General features: G+C 44.0%; 2 protein-coding genes across 5 annotated transcripts in view; one reads left to right on the top strand and one right to left on the bottom strand.

Annotated features, from left to right (window-relative positions):
* The first annotated feature begins 1,470 nt into the window (after positions 1-1,470).
* PAX9 (paired box 9) lies at positions 1,471-22,818 on the top strand. The gene is made up of 5 exons (XM_043434360.1): positions 1,471-1,744; positions 5,894-6,287; positions 7,042-7,668; positions 10,611-10,753; positions 19,631-22,818. The coding sequence occupies exons 2-5, from the start codon at positions 6,284-6,286 to the stop codon at positions 19,883-19,885; spliced, it is 1,029 nt and encodes a 342-aa protein (XP_043290295.1). The 5' UTR covers positions 1,471-1,744; positions 5,894-6,283; the 3' UTR covers positions 19,886-22,818.
* A 2-nt stretch (positions 22,819-22,820) lies between these two features.
* Positions 22,821-26,099, bottom strand: part of SLC25A21 (solute carrier family 25 member 21) — a 504,473-nt gene continuing 501,194 nt past the window's right edge. For all 4 annotated transcript variants that reach the window (XM_043434358.1, XM_043434357.1, XM_043434359.1 and 1 more), the window contains exon 10: positions 22,821-24,089. In XM_043434358.1, the coding sequence (XP_043290293.1) occupies positions 24,028-24,089 (62 nt within the window). In that variant the 3' untranslated portion in view covers positions 22,821-24,027. The remainder of the gene's footprint in view (positions 24,090-26,099) is intronic.

Raw genomic sequence — 26,099 nt, 5'->3', positions numbered from 1 at the left:
GCATTGGAAGGGAGAACTAGAATTTTCGGGCTATGAGAGTTTTGTGGATATTCAACCTTGCCCCATCGTGGTAAAAATTGCGCGAGCGCAATCAAATGCACCTGTAGGTGGCGCTATGATAAGCGACTGCCCGCAGAAAGGTAGCCAGGGACTCAAAGAAAGCAGGACATTTTTCGTGAATCCGACCCTGACTTTCTGCTCTTAAACCCGGATTCCTGTTTTCGGAGAGAGAATGCGAGGACAGGGTAGCATGAGTCTCCGTTCTCGAGGTCAGCGCGGGGCTGATCAGTGGTGGAATTAGGCTGGAGAAGGCGACAGGTTGGAAATCCCGCATCTCGACCGCACGGCGCCAGGCGGTCCCATCACCCTGTCCGTTGCCTGGGTGTGAGGACTCACGGAGCTGCGCGGGACCCGAGGCGATTCGTGCGGACACTGTGCCAACTGCAACCTCCCCCCCACCCCCAGAGGACCGAGAAGTGAGCGGGTCCGGGTTCTCTGCATCCCTGAAAACGAGAGGAACGCAGATGCTTAGCACCAAGGCTGGCCCTCACATTGATTGCAGTCCTTTGAAGCCAACAGGCAACCCCAACACGCTGCGTTCAACAAAACCTGGACCCTGGTGGGGGACCCGAAGGGTTTGTATGTGCTTGAGATCTGAAACCTAGGCTTACAGGCACGGCCTGGTTCTCGTTTATCTTTTCCAGGAACCTTTAGGCCAGTCGGGTCTTCAGTAGGAGGCAGTCCCCCTGCCTTCTTAAAGACCGCCAGAGCCTGTTCTTCCCACAGGCAGCGGCGATTCTCTCTGGCCAGCGCTGCTCAGGCTGTAGGCACCGCGGACAGTGTCCTCGTCACAGCTCTGTGGCTTCTACAGATGCTTCGAATCAGGCAGGTCGAAGCGTCCCTTGGGCAGAACGCTCAGCCCGGCGTCTCTGCTGGACTCCGCCCTGCTCGTGCCCCCAGCCGGACCCGATCCTTGATCGCACTTGCCACTCTGCAGCCAAGAGTTTTGCCCCTTGCCCCCAAAATGTGTTCTCTTTCATTTGTGGATTTAATAAACAAATATAACCATATCACACGGGGGCAACGCGCCGTCCTTCTGAAAACAATTCCGCTGTTGAAAACTGAAAAATGGGTGTAATTTGCGTTCAGAAAGTGATGTTAGGGTCACAGCAATTTCCCGGGCGGTTATTTATTTTTACTTTAAAGTCTTTAGGGAAGGTTTGCTTATATACTCGGGAACCTTCCAATGCGAGGGCACCAGCAATACCGCTTGCCTTCAAAGCGGGGGGAAGGGGGGTGGGGAACAATTACTGAGTGACGCTAATGTGGGGAAACTGAAAAGAAATGTCGATTGTTTTTATTGTAACAGAAGGAGTGTGCAAACAGAAAAACCAACCCCGGGTGATCGGAAACAGGCAGGCGGAGAATTAAAAGCGGGTTTCAGGCGGCAACAAGCCCCTCCCCTGCCCTCGGAAGGAGAAAGCGGGTGAGAGCGCTCGCAGCCCCAGGGCGGATCCCACGGCCAGCGGCGGGATTTCCGCGCTCCCGCAGGAACCCGCGGGCTGCTGCCCTCTGGGGAAAGGGTCTCAACCGTGAGCACCAGCAGCCGGAAGGCAGCGAGAACGCGGGGAGGCCTTAGAGACTTTCGGAGAATTTTCCAGGTTCCTCTTGGGGGCCCCAGCGGCCTCTACTTGGGCTGGTGCGTCCGGATGCGTCCGCAGCCCGGCGAAGTACAGGCTGGCAGGTCAGTGCCTGGACACCCCCTCCCCTCTTCAGCACCACCACCACCACCACCCTGGCCTGGCTGAGGCTGAGCGCCCGGGTGGGCGGTCTCTCCCACACCCCCTGGCTCTTCCCTCTGGCCGTCGCCTCCGACCCCGGCCGCGGCCCCAGGCGCAGATGGGGTCCAGCCCGCGGCCCAGGGTGGACCCTCCCTCTCCTTAGGCACCGGGTGCGCTTCCGGCTGCCACGTGCGGCAGCAGACGCTGGGAGGTCCAGTGGGCGGAGGGGCGGCCGCTGACCCTACCAGGCCGGAACGTTGCATCGGGCCGATCCGGGTTGGAACCCGCGGCCCGGGCGTTGGCAGCGCAGTTTGGCGAGGACCGGAGAAGTTCGGCCTCTTTTTCTCTCTACGAAGTTTGCAACCCTTCACCTACTCTGGAAGAGGCGCTCCCGTGGGGGGACCGGATCGGAGGTCTTGCCTCTACCGTATTCTCCCTCAGACGACTGGAAGAAGTAACTGTGTTTTGAAAACCCATCCCCGAGCTCAGACTCTGGCTGCTGTTGATCCCCGAAACTCCCCCTGGCAGGGCGAGAGGCGGCCGTCGTCGCCTGAGCCTTTCTTTTCGTCCTGTCTTTTCCCGACAGAGGGGCAAGTTGGAGGAATCTGCTCCTTAACATTTTCCTCGGCAACTCTAGTATCCCTAAAAGCGCCTGGGAATAGCAGGACCCCTCTCCCGCGCATACACACGCCCCTCTCAACCCACCCTCGCGCTACGGTCCCATCTGTGGTCGTCGCTAACCTGCAGGACCGGGAAGAGGCGCGAGGCGGAGCCGCCAGGGACGTCGGTCCGGGTTGGAGAGCCGGGAGGTCCCCACTCCCTGCACAGCGTATGGCGCCTGGGTCCGGGCGCGGTCTGCCAGGGCCACGCGGGGGCGGCCTCGGAAGGAGCCAGAGTCCAGTTCCTTCCCCGCACCTCTTCCCAGACCCCGCTGGTGCCAGGAGGGGCACGCCGCAGGTGATCGCCCGAAGCACTGGGACCGCTGACAGATTTATGAAGATTTTACGGCATCTGGCCGGGGCCCGCAAGGGCAGGGAAGGAGTCCAGCCAAAGGGGCGCGCTAAGTTCCTCAGCCGCGCGCCGGGACCCGGCCGTCTCTGAAATCTCCGGGCTCCGACTCCCCTCGGGCCTGTGCCCAGGTCTGTCCCCGCCAGTGTCGAGCGTACGGAGACTCTCCACCCCTTGAAGCCCCCTCCTTCACACGCTCCCGTCCATCCAGCTTCCAGTCTCCCACTGAGTAAATATTTACCCGGAGGACGGGTCGCTCCTCCGAGGAGATCTAGACAGTGCCCTGGGAAGGGCTTTTGGCTTCTTCCCGGCCTGTGTCAGCTGCAGACCTTACTTGTGTTTTGGTCTTAAATTTCTTTAGCCGAAATCCTTCCGATCTCTGTGTGATCTCCCGGGTTCAGAGGGGGCAGTAACCAGGGGGCGCTGACCTCAACTGACCCTTGCTTTTTCTCTGCATCCCTACGCCCACCATCAGTCGAGGCTTACTGGCCCTTACAGTTGCTCTCTCCCTTTCTCCCCCCGCCCCACACCACCAAGCCCCCTTTCCCGCTTTAGGTCACTGTCTCTCGCCAAGTCTCAGGCTACCTGGCCACAGCGCTCAGTGTGCGGCCTGGCAGGGGGTTGGTGGCGGGGAGAGGGGGGAGTCTGCATCAGCCCCTTCATCTAGGGCTGGGCGCCTCTGTCTCCTGAAGCTTCGACTCCTCTTGCCCCCGAGCCCCGGCCTCAGGTTGCCGCTGATAATTAGTGCTCCCGAACAAGATCCTTCTCTCGCTCTCGGGAATGCACTGAGCTGAGAGGGCTGAAGATCCGCACTCGCCAGCGTTAAAAGGCATGTTGGGTCGAAAGAGACGCGAGCAGGGGGCCGACACCGCGCGCGACCACAGGTGGCAATGGAGAGGCAGCAGCAAACCTGTTGGTGTGGAGTCAGTCGCTCAGTCCTGTCCAACTCTTTGCGACTCCATGGACTGTAGCCCGCCAGGCTGCTCTGTCCGGAGACTTCTCCAGCAAGAATACTGGAGTGGGTTGCCACCTTCTTCTCCAGGGGATCTTCCTGACCCAGGGATCGAACCCAGGTCTCTCGCATTGTGGGCAGATTCTTCATCGTCTGAGCCACCAGGGAAGCCCAAACCGGTTGGAGAGTCCCGGGAAATATGAGGAAGCTGAGGGATTTGGGGGCGAAGGAGAGGGTGTAGTGTGTGAGGTCCTCCTAGCCAGAGCGCCAAACAATACGAGTCTCTGATCACTCCAGGCTGGTGCCGCAGAACTGCTAAAGCCCTCACAGAGCATAAAGAAGCACACCGCAGCACTAGATCTTGGCCAATTAGAAGGCAATCGGCCTTTTATCAACATCACAGCCCAGCAAAGTCCGAGAAGCCCTCACTGGACAGAGCATAGAGTCCGCGCAGGGGTCGCTTACTCAGTATGTGTTGTTAGTGAGAGGGAAAGAGGGGTCAGAGGAACTCTTGACCAAAATGCCCAGCACATTCATTCCTTTGCACAAGCCTAAGGCAAAATCGTATGCTCCTCTCAGATGTCGCAGACTCAAACTGCCCCAACAGCGATCTGCTGCTTTTCAAAGTTGGGATACACAAAGGCCCTCCGAGTTGTAGAACACCTGCATTACATGTAGATGCCACGTAACAGGTATTGGGGGATCAGACCCTGGTGAAATCGCTATCAAGTCAAACTTGGAGATTTTAAACAACTGAAACAGAAACAACAACTGCAAAGGCAGACACGTTCAAGTATGTCTAGTTGTGGGACTTTCCACAAGAAGCCAGTTGTAAAGAATTAAGGATGTTTGACTTCACTGTTCCTTTATCTTTCAAATCCTTCATACCTGTACATTTCAACTTAGAGTGCACCCCTGCCATGGAAGTGTGAAGATCTGGAGATTACTGCTCATTTCAAAAAGCACAGCTGATCATGAGTTTTTCCTGGGCTCTTGTCACTTACCGGCCTAGACTGGGGCCCAGTCAGCTTCCCTATGTGTAAACCGGAGCTCATCCCTCAGGACTGAAACTTCTGCGCACCAGGAGGTAACCTTATGACTGTCAAGAGGCAGTGTCAATAGCCTCGACCCTGAAGCAGTGCAAACTCCCAGGTTCATTAAAAATGTTTCCCGCCTTGCTTTTAATTTTGATTCGCATTCTCCATAACCCATACTCAAAATGTGAATAACTTTGACCGCTAAAAAGACACTTTACATTAGAGTTTGCGTGACTGAAAAGGAAAATTAGGAAGGTAGGCTTAACTGCAGGGCCTCTGGCAGCTAGTGAGATGTGGGACTCACATACATGTGAGGGTGTTCACATTCTTAGGAACGAGTCTTTCATGTTTAAACATAAGCCCTTTGCAGTGGTTCACTGGTGGGGGAAACCCGGCGAACGTCGTTGGCACCAAGGGCCAGCGAACCAGCAACATGACTGAGCTCTCCAGCGCACTGGGTTCCGCAGAGAGTGCCCCATGCCTGTCAATGGTTGAAGTTGGCTATGCGCTCGCTGTAGTCGCGTGTAATTACGTTCGTGCTTGGAGCCTAGGCTAATGTTTGACCCCGCGTTCCTGGATGAACTCTCTAGAGACTGTTGTGGGGAGTTAGTCACGAGGCGAGGAGAGCGGTGTCCACCTAGAGGTAACAGTGGCCTCCATCTCTGGCTCCTGCTCGTGTTTAGTCGCCCAGTTTCTTATCCGACTCTTTGCGACCCTTTGGCTAGGTCTCCCCTATTCTCCTCGTCTCTCCGATGGGCCTACCTTCTCACACCTGCGCTCTGGTCTCTCGGCGTAGGATGTAGTGCAGTAAGATCCGCTGGTAACAGCCATCCTCTCTTGACAACCTCTTGAAGCTTGCATGACAGGCTATTCTAAGAACCCTCGCCATGACCACCATCAAAGACAGCGGCGCTCACCTCCCACCTAGAGTTTTAACTTAAATTCTGAGATGTCTGCCTTCCCCCCAAAGAAGTCTTCTCGGCCCCTTCTCCCTTCGGGTCTCTCGAATTCAGACCAAAAGCTTTAGTTTGCTTATTCAGCATTTTTAAGAGCCTGATTTTGCTGTTTGCGCTGCCCCTGGGAAGGTGTCAAACACCTCTTTTCATTGTATTTAGTCACCCAGGTGCAGAGCGAGATTGAAAGAGACAGCGGAAGAACTTTCCCGGACTGTACTGTCGCTCAACGGGCCAAACCAATCATCACGCAGCTTGCCTCCGGGCCCTCCTCTTTGGGGGCGTGCCCCTAGTGAGTGATAGACGGAGCCGCCCGGCCCCGCTCAGGCCAGCCCACGTTGCTGCTTAGATTGAAATGCAGAACTCAAGCCTCTTTCAGCGGGGCACAGACTTCCTTTTACTCCTTCCTTTTGCACTCTCGCCGCCTCCTCCCGGGGAGAAGCGGAGGCACAGGCGGCCCGGGGCAGCAGCACGACGGGCCACTAAGGCCACGCGAAGAGTTTCTTTCTGGGAGTGCGGAACTGGGGCCCGGTTGGTGTACTGCTCGGAGCAATGGGTGAGTGGCGGCGGGGTACGCTGTCAGAGCCGGGAAGGGAGGGAGGGAGCGAGCGGGCGAGGGAGGGAGGGCGCGCTAGGGCGCGCACCACTGAGCGCTCACACTCTCCTTATTGACTTTGCTCGTGTTCCTACAAGTTGTAGGAACACGCTAAGGGTCAGCGGCTCGCAGCAATTCGGTCTGAACGCTGGCTACTGGATTGCTGCTGTTGATGCCATTTTCTGATTTCAAGACTAGGGAGCGGTGGCATCAGGAAGCCCCGCGCCCTGGTGGCGAACCAAATTTTGTTTCTCGTACACCGGGTATAAAAGCCAACCAGAAAAAAAAAAAAAAAAAGGACTAGACTTTGTCTAATTGCGCAGGTCCCTAGGCGGGGCGCTGGGGATCAAGGGGGAGCGGCCCAAGGACATTAGCGCCGAGTGGGCGAGAAGGAACCGCTTTGCAGGCGTCAAGACCGACTTCCCCGCCTGCTTCGGAGGCTTCTGAACACTCGGAGAGGCCCTGCGTCTCACCACTTTATTTGCTTGTATCGGCCGCAGGCACTGCCGGAATGAGGGAGGAGGGTCTGACTCAACCGCGGTGATTTGAGGCCGTTCCTCAAGGCTCGGGGACCGTATGGTTTGGTGAAAGCCCGGGTCCTTAGTCCCAGGCGGGGGCCTCCGCCTTGCCCCCTGACGCGCGCGGAGGCCGAGTGGCAAGCGGTTGTCCCAATCTGTGGGTGCGCGTCCCCGCGCGCCGTGTGTTCGTTTTGCAGAGCCAGCCTTTGGGGAGGTAAACCAGTTGGGAGGAGTATTCGTGAACGGGAGGCCGCTGCCCAACGCCATCCGGCTTCGCATAGTGGAGCTGGCCCAACTGGGCATCCGACCGTGTGACATCAGCCGCCAGCTAAGGGTCTCGCACGGCTGCGTCAGCAAGATCCTGGCGCGCTACAATGAGACAGGCTCGATCTTGCCAGGAGCCATTGGGGGCAGCAAGCCTCGGGTCACCACCCCCACCGTAGTGAAGCACATCCGGACCTACAAGCAGAGAGACCCCGGTATCTTCGCCTGGGAGATCCGGGACCGCCTGCTGGCGGACGGCGTGTGTGACAAGTACAACGTGCCCTCGGTGAGCTCCATCAGCCGCATCCTGCGCAACAAGATCGGCAACTTGGCCCAACAGGGCCATTACGACTCCTACAAGCAGCACCAACCGGCGCCGCAGCCGGCGCTGCCCTATAACCACATCTACTCCTATCCCAGCCCCATCACGGCGGCCGCCGCTAAGGTGCCCACGCCTCCTGGGGTGCCCGCCATCCCCGGCTCAGTGGCCATGCCGCGCACCTGGCCCTCCTCGCACTCCGTCACCGACATCCTGGGCATTCGCTCCATCACCGACCAAGGTAAGGGCACGGGGGCCGGATATGGGATTGTGCAGAGCTTCCCTCCGCACCCTCTCTGGGGTTACCGCATCTGCGCCTCCAGGGGCCTGCGTCTGTCCCACCACCTGAGACTTTTTCCTTTGGAAACGTCAGGAGTCCTCCCAGGGGGTGTCCTGATCTCATTAACGTGAAATTTATGCCCTTCGTTTCCTTGCCACACACAGTCTACTGCCTCATCTCAAACTACCAGACCCATAACATCCCCCATCCCCAACACATGGTTCGCATTTTCCACCCTCCCCCGCCTCTCGCGCCGCGGCAGCCTCGGACCAGCCCGCTCACTTGGAGAGCGCGGCCGGGGCCGGACTTGGGGCGCAGCCCGAGAGGCCCGAGCGGGCCCGTGGAGCTGCCGGCTGCAGAGACGACTTCGGGCGGCTTGTTTGGGGAGTCGGGGACTCTGTAGAAATTGCAGTATTCTTCTTGCATTCTGGCAATCAGACCAAATTTGCTCAGGCAGGAAGTTCAAATGTCACCTAATTGGTTTCATTCTTATGCTTCACTTCATTTTCCTCGGAAACGGAGGTCCCGAAGTTACTACTAGTAACTTGCATGTTAGAGCACTCCTCATTCTGGGACTAATTTTCTGCTTTATTTCTTTCTCCCGCTCTCCTCCTCCCCGCCACTGAACACTTTTTACCTTAACAGATTTCAGCACATACATATCCTAGGAAGTGGCGCCAACCACCGCTATAATGAAGGGAAAATGCACGGCGATTCCACGCTGTCCTCTCTCCTGTTCTTTCCCGTTTTCCCCGCGCCTGCCGCTTCCTTTAGGGTCCCCCAGTCCCAGGGAATCCTAGTGGACATCCCGTCCCTGCACGTTTTCAGTGGTGCCACCCCACCGTTCCTTTCCTTTCTCACCCTTGACGTTTCGTGTTGTGAGTGTCTTATTCTGCTGCTAAGGACGGTTCCCCGAGCCCTTATGCTCAGTCCGGCTTCCGCAGGAGACCCGAGTTTGTTTTCTTTTACTGCGTTGTTAAAACAGAATATAACAAAACGTAAAACCGCGTTAACTTCTTTCTCAGGAGGGAGAAAACAAAGTCAAAAATGCCCTAGACGCAGAATTTAAATAATACAAAGAGCCTACCTTCTTAATTTCTCAGCCAAAACTTTAAAAAGAGCTGGGGGGGGGGGATTAAATAGGAAAAGGGGAAATAGTTCATTTAATTATTTCCTGCCTTTCTCGGTTGCCACCACATTGGCACAATTATCTTTTTAAATAATTAAAGCATAGCCCTGATTTCTCATCTTCTTGTTTTCTGACCATGACTTTATAGGATCCTTCTAAGGGCCCAGTTTTGTCTTATTTGGAGCTGGCTGGAGCTTTAGTTGGAGAGAGTTTGCCCTTGATTTATAGGATAAACTGACCTCACTGACATTTAAAGGAAGCCCCTGTTCATGGGAAAGTGTGAGATCAGCAGAAATGGGGGCGCGCAGGGGGATCTCAATTTCTTAAGATAACTTCAGGCTTGTGCCCACCGATTGCCTTTTGTCTGGGAAGGCAAGGAAAGACTGGCAGTTCTGGGCCAAAACACTATTTCCTGGTGCAAATTGGAACACAATCTTAATTCTTTGGAGAGGGGGAGGTATAGTGAAAAAAGACTGACAGAGTTGAAAAGAAAACCTTTCTTCCCTAGGGAACCTACAATCAGACCAAATGTCAGTCGGAAAAGTATTCGATTATGGAGAGAAGCAACTCTTCATTCTACATATTGTTGATTCTGGGTGCCAGCTTTAAACAACCTGTTTTCTGATAAATCTGTGAATATAAAATGATTATTTCTACAAACGATCTTTCCTCAAAATGATTGCCCTGCTTTTGAAGCACAGTATCAGATGGAAGTGTTTAAGATCGTTGTAGTAGCTTTGTCAAACCAGTCCTCCACCCATGGGTCCCAACACAAACTTCTCCTCGTTTTCAAATATCTTCTCTTTAAAATTGTACTTGCTCACTTAAAGATGCCCATGATTCAACATGCACACCTCTTGGTATTGTGGTAATCGGTTTACATCATATAATTTTCTTTGCGTCTCTATAAAGAGCATAAAGGATAGTTGACAGCTTTACCTCTTGTCCAAAACACTTAATTCCACTTTAATTTTCCTAACCTTTTGTTTCACTGAAAAAGTAAACCTATGACCTTACCTCTGACACTGGTGGCACTTACAGTGGTAATTGTACTATTTGTTTTTTGAGTCATATGCATATCATCTCAGTATTTAATGTATAGAGATAGAGCACGAAGGGCAGTCACACACAAGGGAGGCACACACCTATGCACTTATGCTTTGCATGTATATTGTGGGCATCCTTTAGTCATTTGTTTGCAAAAGACTTTACGGGTCTTTTGTTCCATCTGTTGACTTAAGTACTAGATCCCCACAGCACAGTGAGCACTTGCTGGATGTTTCTGAGCGCCAGAACAGACATGGTTAGGCCAGCGCGACCCTATCTCCCGTTTCAGCCCGCACCAGTCTCAGATTTTTGTCAACCCCCAGTCGACCCTGGGTTAGGACTGGGGAGAACGGCGCATCCAGTTTCACGCGTTCTTTCCCCGATTTGAGAAAATTCGAGGGAAAACTTTGATTCCTTCCACTCGTTTCCCCGGGGGAGCGAGGACGGGAGGAGGTAATCAAAGGCCGGTTGAAAAAAGAAAAAAAAAAAAAAAATGTCTTCCCGCGGGCGTGGGGCAGAAAGCCGGGAGAGGCCTACTCCGAGGCGTCACCTGGGCCGGGCCCCGGGCTGCCGGCCGGAGAGGCGGGCCCGCGCCCCTGGGAGGCGGAGGGCAGGGGGCCGCCCGAGGTCGCGGCCCTGGCGCTCGCGGGTCGCAGGTTCCGGGCTGGTCTCAGGAGGGGGCGCGCGGTCGGCCGTCCAGCCTGACGCCCTCTCTTCCTCCCCCCAGGAGTGAGCGACAGCTCCCCCTACCACAGCCCCAAGGTGGAGGAGTGGAGCAGCCTGGGCCGCAGCAACTTCCCCGCCGCCGCCCCGCACGCGGTCAACGGGCTGGAGAAGGGGGCCTTGGAGCAAGAAGCCAAGTACGCGCAGGTGAGGAGGCGGGGGTCCCGCCTGGTGGGCCGCGGGGCTCTGGGCGATGGAGGTCCGGGCCCTTCTCGGAGCCTCGACCGAGGAGAAGCCCCAGCCGCCTCCCCGTGGCGGCCACGAGCCCCAGGCCAGGGCGGCGGGGGTGGGACGACGCCCGGACGCGCGAGGGCGGGGTGAGGCCTCGACCCCTCAGCCGGGGGCCGGGGTGGCGGCCCTGGAAGCGCCTCGGGGCCTGTTGGCCAAAAGAGTTGGCGCCCGAAGCCCTCTCCGCGGCCCGAGTCGGGGCTGCACTCACCGGGGAAGGCGTCTTCGAGGGGCCAGGCGGGCGGCCATGGGTTCCCAGCTGCGCGCGCGGCGAGCGGCCTGCACGCCCGAGGGCGCGGCTCCGCGGCTCCTCCCGCACGGACGGCCCGCGGCTCCCCGGGCACAGGCGCGCGTGGCGGGCCCCGCGACGGCGAGTAGAGGGCAACCAGAGCAACTTCAGACAGTTCCCGCGCCCCGATTAAAGGTCACGTCGTCATCTCCCCAGGGAGGTTAGTGAGAAAACCTCAAATTATACGGACTGGCTGTCGACCGTTTAATTTTTCTTTCCCTCTGTCCCTCCCTCGACTCTCCAAAAGAAAACTTAAAACACCCCGTGTTGTTGTTTTTTTTTTTCTTTTCCTTGAGAAAAGCTAAACAACCATAACAACAAAAGCCCCAGAGTTTTGAATCTAAATTCATCACCACGGTGGAGTCAGGAGTTCAAAGCTCTCAAAAAACCAAACAACAACAAAGCCGGACCTTCTTTGAACAGACCTGTGTAGGTTTGCAAATTTATTCATGCCAAACTCCTATTCCAGAGCCTCAAAATACCCAGTTTTCTTTTATTATTTTGAAATCTTAAAACTTTCAATGTTTTCATATCTGTAAAAATCAGTTTTTTCCGCTCAATGGAACTTGGAACTTTTATTCACTTGGGGAAAAAAAAAATCCCTAGTCTTTATTTTCTCTAACAAACACCATTTCCACTTTGTCTTCCCTCCTTTATTTTGTTAAAACAGAATCCCGTATATGTTAGTAGCTCTCCCATGACAAATATCACAGAAAATAGCAGCAAGGAAGGAGGGTCCCTTTCCTGAATCTCTTATTTGTTAAGCATGCAAACGAGAAATTATAAGAAAGTTTGTCACTACCTTCTTCTGCAAAAGAGCAGGTAGGACAGAAGAGGCATTATGATCAATAGCACCATTGCCACTTAAGCAAGTTATTTAACCTTTTAGGGTCTCTCTTTTTTCATCTATAAAACAGGGAAACAATAGGCCCAACCTCAAGAAGTGTGAAATTTCAGTATGATAATACAACATGGGGCACATAGTAAGTATTCATTATATATTGCCGATGGATAGAAATGGCGCTTAGAGATTGACTTAAAAACAAGCAGTTTTTTATTTTGTCAGAATATATTTTGATCAGGGAGTTCATAGTCAGAAAGTGTCAAGGTATTTTGTTACAAACAATAGAGTGTCTATAAAGCACCTAGCCTGTAGAGTAGTAAGCATTTAATAGGTGCTCAGTAATGTTTATTAGGTCATCATTTCCTGAAATAACATTGTGAAGTATAGAGCTGCAAAAAAAAGTCTCCCACATAAAGTTGATGAACCTAGTTTATAAATAAAGCAGTGTCATAATACAAGAATCTTTAGAATTACTTTTATTTTTACTCCCTTGAATTATAGACCTAGTGTTTAATCTTGTTTAGAAGTGGTTGGTTAATACACACACTTCAAAATGAAACCAATCAATTTAAAATAAAAATAGAACAGTGTGAAGTAATCTACTTTGTATTTTCTGAACATTAAAAATCCATTACATTTTATGCAGTGACTATCAAATCATTAAATTATCAATTTATAAGAATGAATAATTTAAACAAGTGGCCAATAAGTATTGTTCTAAATGCTTGAGAAAAAATTAAAAATTTTTGAAGAAAAAGACATTTGTATCAAACTTTCATTTGGAAAGTTCTTAATGGCAATCTGCTAACCTTCTGCATTGCCATGTTGTAAGATAATAAAAATGATGTAAAATTTCAAAACTTGAAAAATTTCCATGCATAATTAAGTCAGCAGCTACTCTATTATAGCTGTCAAAATAGTGCTTAATGCTGAAGGTGTGCTAAGTAGACACATATACTTAGAATGTGTCATTTTGTGAGCACTTTTGGAGTTTAGACATTAATTTCCTTGAGGGTAAAGTTATACATTAAAATTTGCTCATCAGCAGACTTGCAAATATAAGGTGTGTTGTGTGTGTGTGTATTCCATATATGTATATGCATTTCTCCTACAAATATTTGAAGAGTAATTTTATTTTTTAAGGTTATTTTTCAAAATGTTATCAGCATATGTATGTTTCTACAATCCTAGTGTAAACTTGGGTAACACTTTTCTCTGTGTTATGAACAAAAGTTGAAAGTCTTTGACAAAAAAAAAACTTCTCAAGATTTTTGCCCATAATACTTTTATGGTATTTATGGTTGTTATTAAATAGCACACTAGTATATGATCTCAGTTTCATTTTAGTTAATAAAGGAGGAAATTGAGAGTTCAGGATCATAGGACTTAGCATAATCCTTTGTCAGAATATACCTGTAAAATTACCAACAATTGATCATAGGTTCTATTGATTACTGTAATCTAGAGTTTCTGTTTTCAGCTTAAACTGCAAAGAAAGTTGCCCGATTGCTAGTAATTAGAACCTTATGCACACATCTATCTTGTTTTTTAAACATTAGAATATTCAAACTTGCACACATTACTGTTACACTGCAATTGATATTTTATAGTGCCATTCAGAAATCCTTATTGTCTATCTTTGAGAACAGAGGAAGAAGGATATTTATTTTTACTTTTTTCACCTATATTTAATGTTGGGCTCGAACTCTTTAATCTCATCTAACTCTCAATGACAATAATGTTTCTCTGGGTCCTAATGGCTGGCTCTTTTCTGTTGAAAATATAAAACACTCTGAATGCAACTGCATGGCAAAAAAAACCAACAAACAAAACAGACACAGAAACAGGCGATTGGAATATATCTACCCTTTTATATGGTACTTAGTGAATTACTACCTCATTCTTTTTTTTAAAGAGTTCATAAACAGTTGTATAGGTGTTGAAATTTTCTTTGTATTATTAGGCATACTTTCTCAAGGAAAAAAAAAAAAGAATATCTGGTACTCTGATTCAAGTAATCTGAATGGTAGATTTATAAGCTTTGAGTATCTTTATTTTGGGGTAGTGACAACTTAGACAGCAAGTTTAATATAAAATTAGCTATAAATTGAGATATCAGGAATGGAGAATAATCTATAAATACTTGAACTTAAGAAAAAGTTCAGAGTTAAATGAGATGTGAAAAGAGTTTAATTTGGAGACATAAATTAATCTGAAATTCTTATGAAACATTCATTTGTACATTATATTTAAAATATAGTATTTCCTGAGTATAATTTTCTAGTGCATTATTTAACAGACTGACTGTCCTTGCAGACATACTGTTCTTGTGAAAATATAAATGAAGTTGCCCTAGATTTTTCTTCATGTTAAATAAAGTTATTTTGTGCTAAATAATTCATAATTTTATAGAGAATCAATTTTAGGCAAATGTTAATAGTCTTTGAAATTCATACTACCTATTATGAAAAATATTCTTTGACCTGGCTAGCTTTTAACTATGTTTTAAAATTAGTAATTATGTATTGGTAAAACATATCATATGAAATACCAAAAAAAGCTATTTAAATTTTTTTCAAGGATACATCAATTTTATTAACATTTTGGAAACATAAAATTTAGAAAAACATTTAAAATAGCAGCTTTCCATTACCTAGAGACAATTAGATATGCAATGTGATAACTAAATATAATTAAGATCCTTTTGGATGAATGTTGAAATCATATTTACAACTGTCATTTCGTTTTGTCAGATTTATTTTACTAGGTTATTGCATAATGAATTAAGAAGGGTAGAACAGCAGCCAGAAAAATGACTTCACAAAAAAAAAAGAGAGAGAGAATCTTGTTTATTTTCAGATCTGAAGCTTTTTCTTGCTTATGATACCTAGGTGGAAATTCTAGGTGAAGCACAGCTGTTTGTGGCTGAACATACTTTATTATAAAGCCAGGGTAAACTCATTTTATCATAAGGGAAGGACCAGGTTGGGCTGATGAGTGGATGAAAGATTGTGGATTGAAGACTTGGCACTACTATTTGCATTTTTGCAAAGTTGAGTAGACAACTCCCAGAATTTGAGGAATTGTCTATAACCTCTAGATGCCAGACAGTTGTCATACCAGTTTTTTTTCCATGGTCATGACTGTTTGGAAACTAATGCATTTCCTTTTTCTCTGGGGGCAGTGGTGGGGGGAGGAGAATAAATGCAATGACCATAAATTAAATAATGAAATAGCTAGGTTACAACTTTTATTTACCTTTTCAACAGCTTTACTCATTTTGCTTACTTAAAATGTAATGCTTATTCTGCGATAAAGGGTGCCCAGTTTTTTTGTTTGTTTTGTTTTTTCTTGTTTTTAAAAAGCAAGAGCATCACACATTTTGCTTTCAAAAGGCTGCACTAACTTAAGTATACAAGTAATTATGAAACACCTATAATGTGTCCCATTTTGTGAGGACATGAGATGATTAAAGGCAAGACCCTGTCCTCAGACTGTTTATAGTCTAACTCTCTGCCAATACAGCTTCTCAACGTAGTCATTTGAAAATATTTTTAAAAACTGGCAAATCTGTGTAACATTTTAGAACAAATGCAATGAAAAGTCATACTTTCATTCATTCTTGTGATAACCGTAACTAGACTAAATTGCATCTTAATGTATTTTTTCCCTGAACTCTTTTGTTTAATGTCAGTGGGATAAAAGGTATCTTTTCCTGGAAACATTCAACAAAACAAGAAACTTACTTTTTCCAGGGTATACAGTTTGGTCTATTTTACTTTGTATTAGTAAATCTCATTCTCAAAATTAGGTTGAAGATAGTTTGTCTTAGGGAGGACCCTTGTACAGTTCTTTAGAGGAAAGGATTCTCGTGGCTTCCATGGAAGATCCACATGATCCACGTGAAAAAGGGGTTGATTGATTGAGGTCTTATTTATGGAATCTTTAGGTAAAGTCATTTTCAGAAATGAGATTTCCATTACATGCCCATTGCTGGGGTTTCATTTGGAAAATTTGTTTACTCTTCCCTGGGGATTCCATATGTTGGTCGATTTATAAATCATATTTACAATCCAATTAAATAGAGTAATTTAGCATGTTTGCTCCCACGATATTTATGGTGTACATTTGGTAGTCTCTACTCAGCCTAACTAGCTTTTCAGATTAATTACATGCCCTTCACTGAAAACATTAAACAGATTTGGGAAGTTTAAGTCATGTGCTCTTTTACTGGAAAGAATAAACAAACATCAATGCTACCTGTAGTTGTTTTCCTTTATGGTGGAAAATTTTACTCTTTCAATGATTGCTTCATAAGTAACAATTACTTTACCTGGTAGAGATTTATATCTTACTAATGTCATGTTTCAAAATTAATAGTGAGAAAATTGATGTGTTTATTGGGTCACTAGAATGAATGGTGATGGTGGCAGGTACATTTTATTTAAAGCATATTTGTTCTCTCATCTTGATTATGCCGTTTAAAAGAAATTTTTAAATGTGAACTTTAAAAGTAAAAAGGGAAATTAAGACAAAATTTTTCCACCCCAAATCTAGGTCATAATTTAACATGAGTGAAAGCTAAGAGCTATTTCTATGCTGTTTAAAGATCTCTTTTTTTTTTTTTTTTAAAGCAAATTCTTGAGCCTTCCCTTGCCTCCTAACGATGAAGAGGTCAAACCTCTCGAAGGTCCCCTTCCCAACCTTCCTTTCTGCAGTATAGTGGGGCCTGCATCACTGAAATGACTCTAAAAATATTGCAGATTTTAGAGGACTTTGAAATATTTAACATAAAAAATAAATTTGGTGCCTTGATAGAAAATGGACAAATCTGGAAAGAATTATTAGTGTGTGTTTTTTTTTTTACAGTTGATGAACAAATGTAGTTATGGAATAAATAAGGCATCTGATGGTAACCTGGGCTTAAGTTCAATGTTTTGACTTCCCACAAATCCTAGGAGCATTATCTAAAATGAGAATCCACTCCATCCTGACTTCTCAGGAGGACATCTCTGGGCAAAAAGAAGTGGACCCACATCAAGGATTGTAGACATTACATTTGAGGAGCTGAAGAGCCCCCAATAAAGGGGTGACATCAGAGCAATGGTTCTAGCAGCAAGGGTGTAAGGGAAGGAAAGGGAAAAAGGGAATATGATAAAGTATTTCACAGAGAACTGTAAAGTTGAATGATAGAAAAAATATATATAAAGAAAAAAGAATGAGTAGGAAAAATTTAGCTGTGATGAAAAACAGAATTCACCAATACATTTTTTTTTCTGCTGTGTTGCTAAATAATATGTTGTTTCTGTATAATACTACATAGTCTAACCCATGTATTGGTCAAATGTTGAGCAAAAGTCTTCATTAGTTTTAAAGTAATTTTAGCCTTAACACTTTAGTCTTAACATTCTTATTTTATGATACTTGGTGTATAAAATATTAATTAATACTAGAATAGAAGAGACCAGATACAGGTGCAGACACCTTTCCATAATTGAACTGGAGCAATTCCTTTCCAAACTAATTTCTTTTAGGTTATTGGGAAGATTCTAGATAATAATGATCAGAAATATAATCTCTGTGCAATGCTAAAGTTCTTCTGCAGGTTGCCAGTTCTTGATCTTCATACTCATTTGCTGAGAGAGCCTTAAAGTGTTTCTCCTTTGAACCATTTTCTAATGAGCTATTCTCAGAAAACAGGAAAAAGAGGGGGTTTTTTTTAGACGTTAAGAAACAGAATTAGGGCCTAAGACTGAGTGTCAGGTTCTAGAAGAGGAAAGAAACTTTTACCAGAAAAGATGCTCTAGTTTGGAATGAAATCGTATCTTTTAATTGTCCAGGAGAAACAGTATGATTTGCTGCAGAGAATCCTGTATCAGAAGGGGTGATAACTTCTTTTAACACATGGTCATGGACTTGCTGATTGATTGGCCTAGGATAAATGGCTGAACTCCTTAATCTATATTCTCTTGTGTAAAAAGAGGATAAGATTTCATTTATATTCAACAGTGATGTACAATGGCTTCTTTCTTAAAAATCAGAACATCATCCTTTGTAACACATTTTAATTGCAATTAAACAGAGTTTTACTCATTATAAATTATCTTGTAATTATTATAAACTCAGTAGGTTAAAATGAGATACAGTTTCTCAGTTTAATTATTTGATAAAATATGTTGGGTATTTCTTAGTGCCTGAGACATAGGACAGATTCAGGAAACCTCAGTTTTCTTTCTTCTTCCCCATTTTTCAAAGAACAAGCACTCTGACAAAAAAAAAGAATAGGAGGTGTGTGTTCTTATAGAACTAGCTACATAAAGTTAACCCCTGTACTTTTATTCTTATTTTGACAGAAATTCACAAGCAGTGTTAAATTACATCCATGTATATATTTTACTCCATGCCCTACTCTACATTGAGAAAATGATTTTTGAGATCCCACTGTTGCATTCTCATAGACATGGAAGTGAAAATAATAACCAAATAAATTACATTGGAAAACAATTTCTATGTTGCTACTGAATTGGAAATAGTATCCAACATATGTCTGCTTTTCTTACCTCTAAGGATTAATTGGTGTTATGAATTATATTTCTATTATTTACATTATATTTTCATTAGGAAATATGGTGATATGTTTATTTATTCAGATCACCACCAGGAAATGGCATTTTCCTTATTTCTAAACAATGTAGAAATTGAAGGGGGAAAATTAAGTTACTTGAAGAAGGGTGCTGAGTATTCATGCCAGAATCAGGATTAGAAATCAGGGTGTTTTTGGTGTTGTTAATAGTAACGATACCAACAATAATTTATTGCATGCCAAGGTTTCTAGGCAGACTTGCCTGCCAGAGTTGCTGCGTTTTGTTTGCAAACTAAGATTTTACATTTAAATTCATTTCAAGAGATTTATCCACATGGCTTCTAAAACTTCAGATCACAGAGCCGTAAAACTTTTGCAAGCAAATTTTCCAATTTCAAAACCATGCATATGTAATCCTTTCATATTCTGACAGTTTCCTTTTTAATAAAGTAACTCTGGAAGAAATACCCCCCTCATCTTCATTAAAAAACCCTTATAGACAAACTGCCTGATCTTTGCATGTCCTTTGTCCAACAGGCATTTTCAACATGATGTTTTAAAATATGGCAGTGTTTTATTTAACAAAGGTCATGCTCATTTTGAGTTTCTAAAATGACAGCACACACTCTGCCCTTCTTTACTGGAAATGAAAGTACCCCGACCAGGCCCTTCACAAAGATCTCAGCAAAAGCGCCAAACAGAACTGGAGTGTGGGGGGAGCTGACAGAGGCGGACAGAGAGCTGCACGGATTCTAAGAGTACTTCATCACAATTCATTCTTTCCTCACCTTGTGTTTCCTTCCTATAATTCCAAGTAGCAAAAGCAAATACTGTGGATTTTCTGGTTTTAGCCTCCTCAAAATCTTTGTGGAAAAAAATACGTTTAAGTAGCAAGACTAAATGCATTTAGAATATAAACAGAGTCAAATCTAAGAAAAAAAAAAAGAAATTAGAAGGTAGAGTCAGAATATTGTCATTTACTGCTCAGAACTTACATTCTGCGTTTTTCTAAGAACTGGTGAAATATCAACCACTCTAATGTGATTATTTTCACCTCTTCTCTTTTCCGACTCCTTTTAGGCACCAAACGGTCTCCCAGCTGTAAGCAGTTTTGTGTCAGCATCCAGCATGGCTCCTTACCCGACCCCGGGCCAAGTGTCGCCCTACATGACCTACAGCGCTGCTCCTTCTGGTTATGTTGCTGGACACGGGTGGCAGCATGCCAGTGGCACCCCACTTTCCCCCCACAACTGTGACATTCCCGCGTCGCTGGCGTTCAAGGGAATGCAGGCAGCCCGAGAAGGTAGCCACTCTGTCACAGCTTCCGCGCTCTGATGGGAGATTCTGTCTGCAGCAGCTTCACCCGAGGAGTCTCCCTCTCGGCACACCCTCCCCCTCTTCCCTGGTCTCGGATCCCACCCCTCTGCCCGCCAACCCTTTTGCCGGAAAGCTGGCTTTATGGACTCACCTCCTTTGTGCTGATGACACTTAAATATTTCTCGCCATAACTTCTCTCTGACAGAAAACCTGACATGACTTTAGGATTTAAAAAACAAAAGCGATGTTAAGGATTGAATGAGACGTTTGTGTTGCCCACACACTGTTTTTAACGTAGTGAAGAAACCTGCACCCCTCAAAGGGCTTAAGGAACTTTTAAAACTAGTCTTTGGTAAAACCACATGTGTATATTTATTCTAAATCAACCTGAACTTCTGAGATGTGCAATTGTTGAGATTCTGCAAAATCAATAAAAGAAAATACATATAGAAAAAGTTATGCTACACTCTCTAATCAAATAAGGTAATAAAATAAGCCTTAATTCATCATTAGGAAACCAATCAATAATTGACTTGAGTGATCCTTTATTTTTAACAGATGACCTATTTTGTTGGAAAATATATGTATAACTTAAGCAATATCTGAATTTAGCTCCTCCTGGTGTTTTGACTTGGTTCCAAATACAATAATGCTTATATTTTCTAGTAGTTTGTAAATACGGACTCTGGATGGTGCATTTGTGTTTTCATTCCATGGGATAACCCCCTCCCCACTCCCCCCCACCTCGCTTTTTTTTTCTCTTTCTTTTTGCAAAGGTGACTTTCCGGCAATGTCTTTGTCTCTGTTTGGTGGTGGGCTGCTCAGGCTCCTGGGCCTGGACTTGCCCCAGATTTTGTGTGTGCAGTGAAGGCTTCGACATCTCATGAAGGACATTTTCTTTCTACAACAGAGGACTCAAAAACAGATAAAACAAGCCAGTCTCCCATTTTGTATCCCAATCAACACACATGCCAAGCATATAAAGACAAGAGGGTGGAAATATCTGAACGAGGCTCTAAAGGAAGTCACTTAGAAACTTAAGTTTAATGTGAAATGCTTTGCAAAGACACTTAAAATGAACTTTATGTTAAAAAAAACCACTGTGAAACTAAATTGTACTGTTATTGTTGGCTTACCTGTGTGTTCAGCAATCTCAGCCCAAAATTACATTGTAATTTAAAGAAAATGGAAAATTCCGCTCTAATGAATGTAAAAATGGCTTGCTGTGAAGTTTACATTGTTGTACAGAAGCATGTGTGTCTCGTGTAGGTAAACTGGTGATGGTATTAGAAATACAAATGCTATTTAATTTTTAAAAATTCCTTTTATTCATTTCTGGAGCTACAGGACATGGTTTAACTAATGGGTCTTTTGAAACCAATTTTCTTTTCACTTTAATGTTAATAATAGAACTGAGGGGGTATATGTGTGTGTGTGTGAGAGAGAGAGAGCATGTGATTATGTTTCATATTTTAAAACAACTGATTTTCTTGGGAAAAAATCTACAGTTTTAATCTCTTCTGTTTAGAAAGTTCTTCCTGCTTGGCAATATAGGCTTGAAAATACGTTTTTAAAACGTTGGTACAATTCATCTATTGGAAAATTAATATATTGTGGGGCTTTTATTTTGGTGTTGATTCTGTGCAATAACTAACAGGGCCCATCACTAGATATGGATGTTAGGTGGTTTTGATTCCTTCCTGTCTGGGCTGTGCACAGCCCACGGGGCAATCCACTTCTGTCACATCGGTTTCATGGCCTCATTTAAAACTCGGATGGCTAGATTAGCCAGGTTTTCAAATCACTATGATATAAACAGTAAGCAGATTTCTGACACACAAGTTATGTTCGAGGAATTGCTTTTTTCAAGCAGCAGATATCTCGTAGAGAGCTTTGAACTGCATTTATTTCTAAAGCAACTGAAATTCAGTGCTACAAACAGAGGATTATAACTTCAGGAGAAGAATAAGCAGAAGGAGCAGATGAACTCTCAGGGCCATAGTCTTCCTTTGATCTTGTAAAACTCCTATTGACATCTGGAGTTCCCAGTCTGGTGAGAAAATAGAACTATAAACCAAATGGAACAAAATACCAGTCCGATATTTGGTGGAAACTTTAAAACCATACGGTACAAGGACTCTCCTGCCATGCAGAAAAACTGACACAAGGTACAGAATAATTTCTGATCAGATGTTTTTAGGAGGCTATTAGGAGTCTTTAAAAAATATCAATAATTTGTATGGAAATACAACTAAATGTTATTTTCCTTATCTAAATTAAGAAGTCTCTTGTTAATATGCTATTTATAATTTTTTCCTGATTCTTGTATCTTTAAAAATCTAATATTAATACTATAAATGTTTTCCTTTTCTTTCCTCCCCCGGAGGCTTTTTCTTAGCAATGGTGAATTCACATGGAGTAAATTTTAAAAGATAAGAGAAAGCCCAAATACAATTTGCTATTCAAAGCACACTATGATTTAAAACTACTTTTAAAAATGAGAGAAGGGAAGTGGGAGGGGAGATGAGGTTGTTTGATTTTTTAAAACATTATTATTATTGGTTAACATTGACTTTTTTCCTCTGTTTCTTAGGGGGTAAAAGTGTTGTTTTTAACCTGGCAAATGCACTCTTCAGAGATCCTTTTCCATCTCATCCACATGGAGAGGTTAAAGGTTCAATTTCATGGCCTCTGGAGGCAGTGCTCTCTCTCAAAGGGTGGAGAGTGTTACCTGCAAGGATAGAATGCAGTTGGACAACAGACACATTCTTACTTCTCTTGTTTTGTCCTACTTTTAATGACCCTCTTACTAAGTATTGGGCTGAAATATAAATTAAAGAACACGCTGGAAAGGATGTACAAGTGAAGGCCGTGTATGTATATACAGTATGTCAAAAGCCTTTATTTTTATACTTCAAATGCTCTAAATTAATAAAAAGTAATAACTACCATGTTATCTTTCATTTTTTATTTTCAAAATGTTTTAGTGATACAGCTTCATGGTAGACAGATCTTCTGGTTATAGTTAAGAACAGGTGTCATCCTAGAACAGATATCTTTGTTGGCTCGAGCTACTGAAGGAGCATCACTTCAGGATGCAGATATAAAATTAAGCCTCGTTACATCAACGTCAAGGAAATTTTTTTTTTTGAGTGCATGTTAGTACAGGCATCTTTGGAAATGCTAAGAATGTACTTCTCTTTTGAAACATTTTCTCCTTCGTAATACATATTTTAACATTGAAGTTGGTAGACTTCACATCTGAAACCATCACTTAAAACTAGTAAGCTAGAAATGTAGTTTTATTCTAAGCATCCTTTTAAAAAAATGGCATAGATAAGAATTCTGAGAAAAGGTATGTGATGCAAACACAGACAGCACACACAGGCCTAAGGAGCAGTTCAAATTTTGATTTAACATAAAAATATTTCAGCATTAAAACTTGTTTTCAAAGGGAACTATGTAAAGTAGTTTTAATATAATTTCATGTTTTATCTTTGTCACAAAACACTTCAAATATCATAATTTAAAAATATGACCTGCTTTAACCAACAGTGCAAAATATAAAGTAGGTTTAGGAAAATACAAATGAGATGTATATTATTACCAAAGGAAACCAACAATTCACATTTTAACATGAAATTTTAAAAAGGCCATTTTAGTACTCTTCAGAAACATTTTCCTTGTATATGATTAAATAATATTTAATTTAATCCCTTAAATTTTGGCATATTTTTTTCACTTATAAGCACTTCTTTACCTTTCAGGAAAAAATAATCATCAATACAATGAGAATTTTTATTGTAAAGCCAGATAAGAGGAACATAGGTCATAAAATTTGTATTGTTTTTTATGGAATATATCTAATTTCCATGCTACTTTTCTATATTCAGTTTATATATTTCATTGCTTCACAGTATTAATTTTCTCCTCTTAGTTTTAAGGATATTAAAATGACAGTTTCAAATTGTCTAGAGATAATTTTTGAAGTATCAAAATAGGTTTTGTTCTTGAACACTGTTTTACCTTTTACAACTGTATCTAAGTGTATAATTATAATTTATCATTGTATAGGCTTAACTGATAGATAGTCTTGCCTCCTGATGGTGCTGTCTAATGAAAATCCATTTTCACAAGGGGGAAAAATACACCGTAGGCAATCACCAGTTCTCCTGAAGCCATGAATAGGTGTATTCATAAACCAGCAGCATCACTGCACCACCTAGAAAAGAAAAGAGCAATTTTTAATCCTGTGAGATTGTGTTGTCTTTCCCACTGGGTTTCTGAATCCCCTGGAGTCTTATGCAGCCTATCAGGCAGAAGCCATTCAGAATCATCTGTTCTCAAGCTCCAATGCATAGACAGAAAACTGTGGAAAATTCTCAGAGCAAAATCAAGACCATTTTGAGCCTCCAAATATATTTTTTCCTCATGAGTTTCTGTAACCTTCATCATTTTTCATCAGATTCTTTTTCAGGCACTTTTAATTTTTAAAAGTAAATAAATACACATTTAGTCATGTAAGGGCATGTGACTTTCCTGTGAACAGAAACCTTCGTATTTGTCACGTGCAGGCAAAGGATTTATCTTTTCCATTTTATAATGAGCATTGTTGTAGCCGCATTCAACAGGGACATAGAATTCTAAGATGGTGCTTGATAGATGGGCCTGGTTTTCTCTTACAGCTTTCAACTGGATTGTAATGTGAAAAATAGCTTCTGAGTCCTTCTAAAATCTGTATTTCAAAACTTAACCAGCTTTCAACCTCCTTTTGTTGCCTTCATTCCTTTCATCTGCCTCAAATAGATATGGATTGCACTTGCAAATCTGGTAGTTGTATTAGGTGTCGTAAGGCCATCATTTATCTGGGAAGAGAAGAGTTATATAACTGGCTGCAAAAAGGCTTGCTATATAATATGTCAACAGGAATACGATATAGGAAGACAAACACTGAGGCTGCTGAATTCCTAGACATCAGAAGCACATGTATGTGAATGATTTTGTGTTCTCTCTGATGCGGTAAACAGCACACATCCTGTGCCCTTTAAAATGTTCTCTGTCCTTCCGTGTCTATGTGAACAGTATTACAAAATCAAAATGTGGACAAATATCCAGAGCACATCTTAGAGAAGACTTGGCTATGTGAACAGAAGACTGACTTTTGACAGAAAGAAATAGAACTTGATTTTCATCTTATTTTGTACACACTGCCATATGCTTCTTTTTTTTTTTTAATCTACAGGCTGCACATGTTTGTGTAACCTTATGCCAAAGATAATTATCTGCCTGTAATTTTCATTTTTAACCCATGAAGATACTCTATTAGCCCCATCTTGGCTGCTGTAGCCCTCCTGGAGTTCTGGCAAACAAAAAGGGATGCACTACAGAGGGCTGTCATACATATGTAATTGCTGTATTTCCTCTTAGTAACCGTTTGCAGTGTAAGACAAGAACACACAGAATTGAGTAGTGATATTTGGAGTCTGAACCACAGACTTTAAAATTCTTCTTTCCTGGGAGATCCTGATCATTAGCCACAGAGAGCTGCTAAGACTTACAAAACTAAGGTGTTTCACCCTTCACAATCGTATATAAGTTGGGATGTTTCTCCAGAATGAAGGGTGAGAATTCCAGGTTCATCCAGCTTTTCATTTTTACCCTCTCTCTCAAAAACAAAACAAAACAAAACTCTTATCTTTAAGTCTTACCTTCCTCTCTACAACTTTCTTTCCTTTGAGGTTGGTAGGACTTGCATGTTTGGGATGACAGTGCAGGGATGACAGGCTAAACAATTTTGTTTAGCCTGGACAGTATGTTCACAACAACCCTTTTCATTGGATTTAACACCACAGCAACTCAGGACACCTCATGCAAAAACATTTAAAAAGCCAACCAAACATTTGTAAGCCTCTAACAAAACTTGGGGTCAGATTATTTAAGAGTTTTGGATTGAGGTTCCAGTCAATTACCATTTTAGCTAAACTCTCCCTGATCACTCTCCCTTTTCAGGCCCATGGCCTCCTGAGAATGCTGGAGGAGGGTCAGTCCTATGATTTTCTCTAATACTAGGTCTACTAGCAGGATTTTACCGTGTGGTGAAGGAAAAACACCACATTCTTGCAGAGAGAGTTCCACAAAATCACCGATATTCTTTATGACTGAGTTCATTTTTATACATGGACCAGTAAGAGGTCTGAATCTCAAATGTGAAGCAAAAATCCATGCTTAAATG

The sequence above is a fragment of the Cervus canadensis genome, chromosome 17, assembly GCF_019320065.1.
Source record: "Cervus canadensis isolate Bull #8, Minnesota chromosome 17, ASM1932006v1, whole genome shotgun sequence".
In the NCBI taxonomy this organism is placed as follows: domain Eukaryota; kingdom Metazoa; phylum Chordata; class Mammalia; order Artiodactyla; family Cervidae; genus Cervus; species Cervus canadensis.
The sequence above is the reverse complement of the archived record's forward strand: the minus strand, read 5'-3'. Positions and strand labels throughout refer to the sequence as shown.

Excerpts from the sequence above, each read along its gene's own strand:
- PAX9 (XM_043434360.1), top strand. Across the intron at positions 7,669-10,610 it reads TCGCTCCATCACCGACCAAG|GAGTGAGCGACAGCTCCCCC; the intron begins GTAAGGGCACGG and ends TCCTCCCCCCAG. Across the intron at positions 10,754-19,630 it reads AAGAAGCCAAGTACGCGCAG|GCACCAAACGGTCTCCCAGC; the intron begins GTGAGGAGGCGG and ends GACTCCTTTTAG.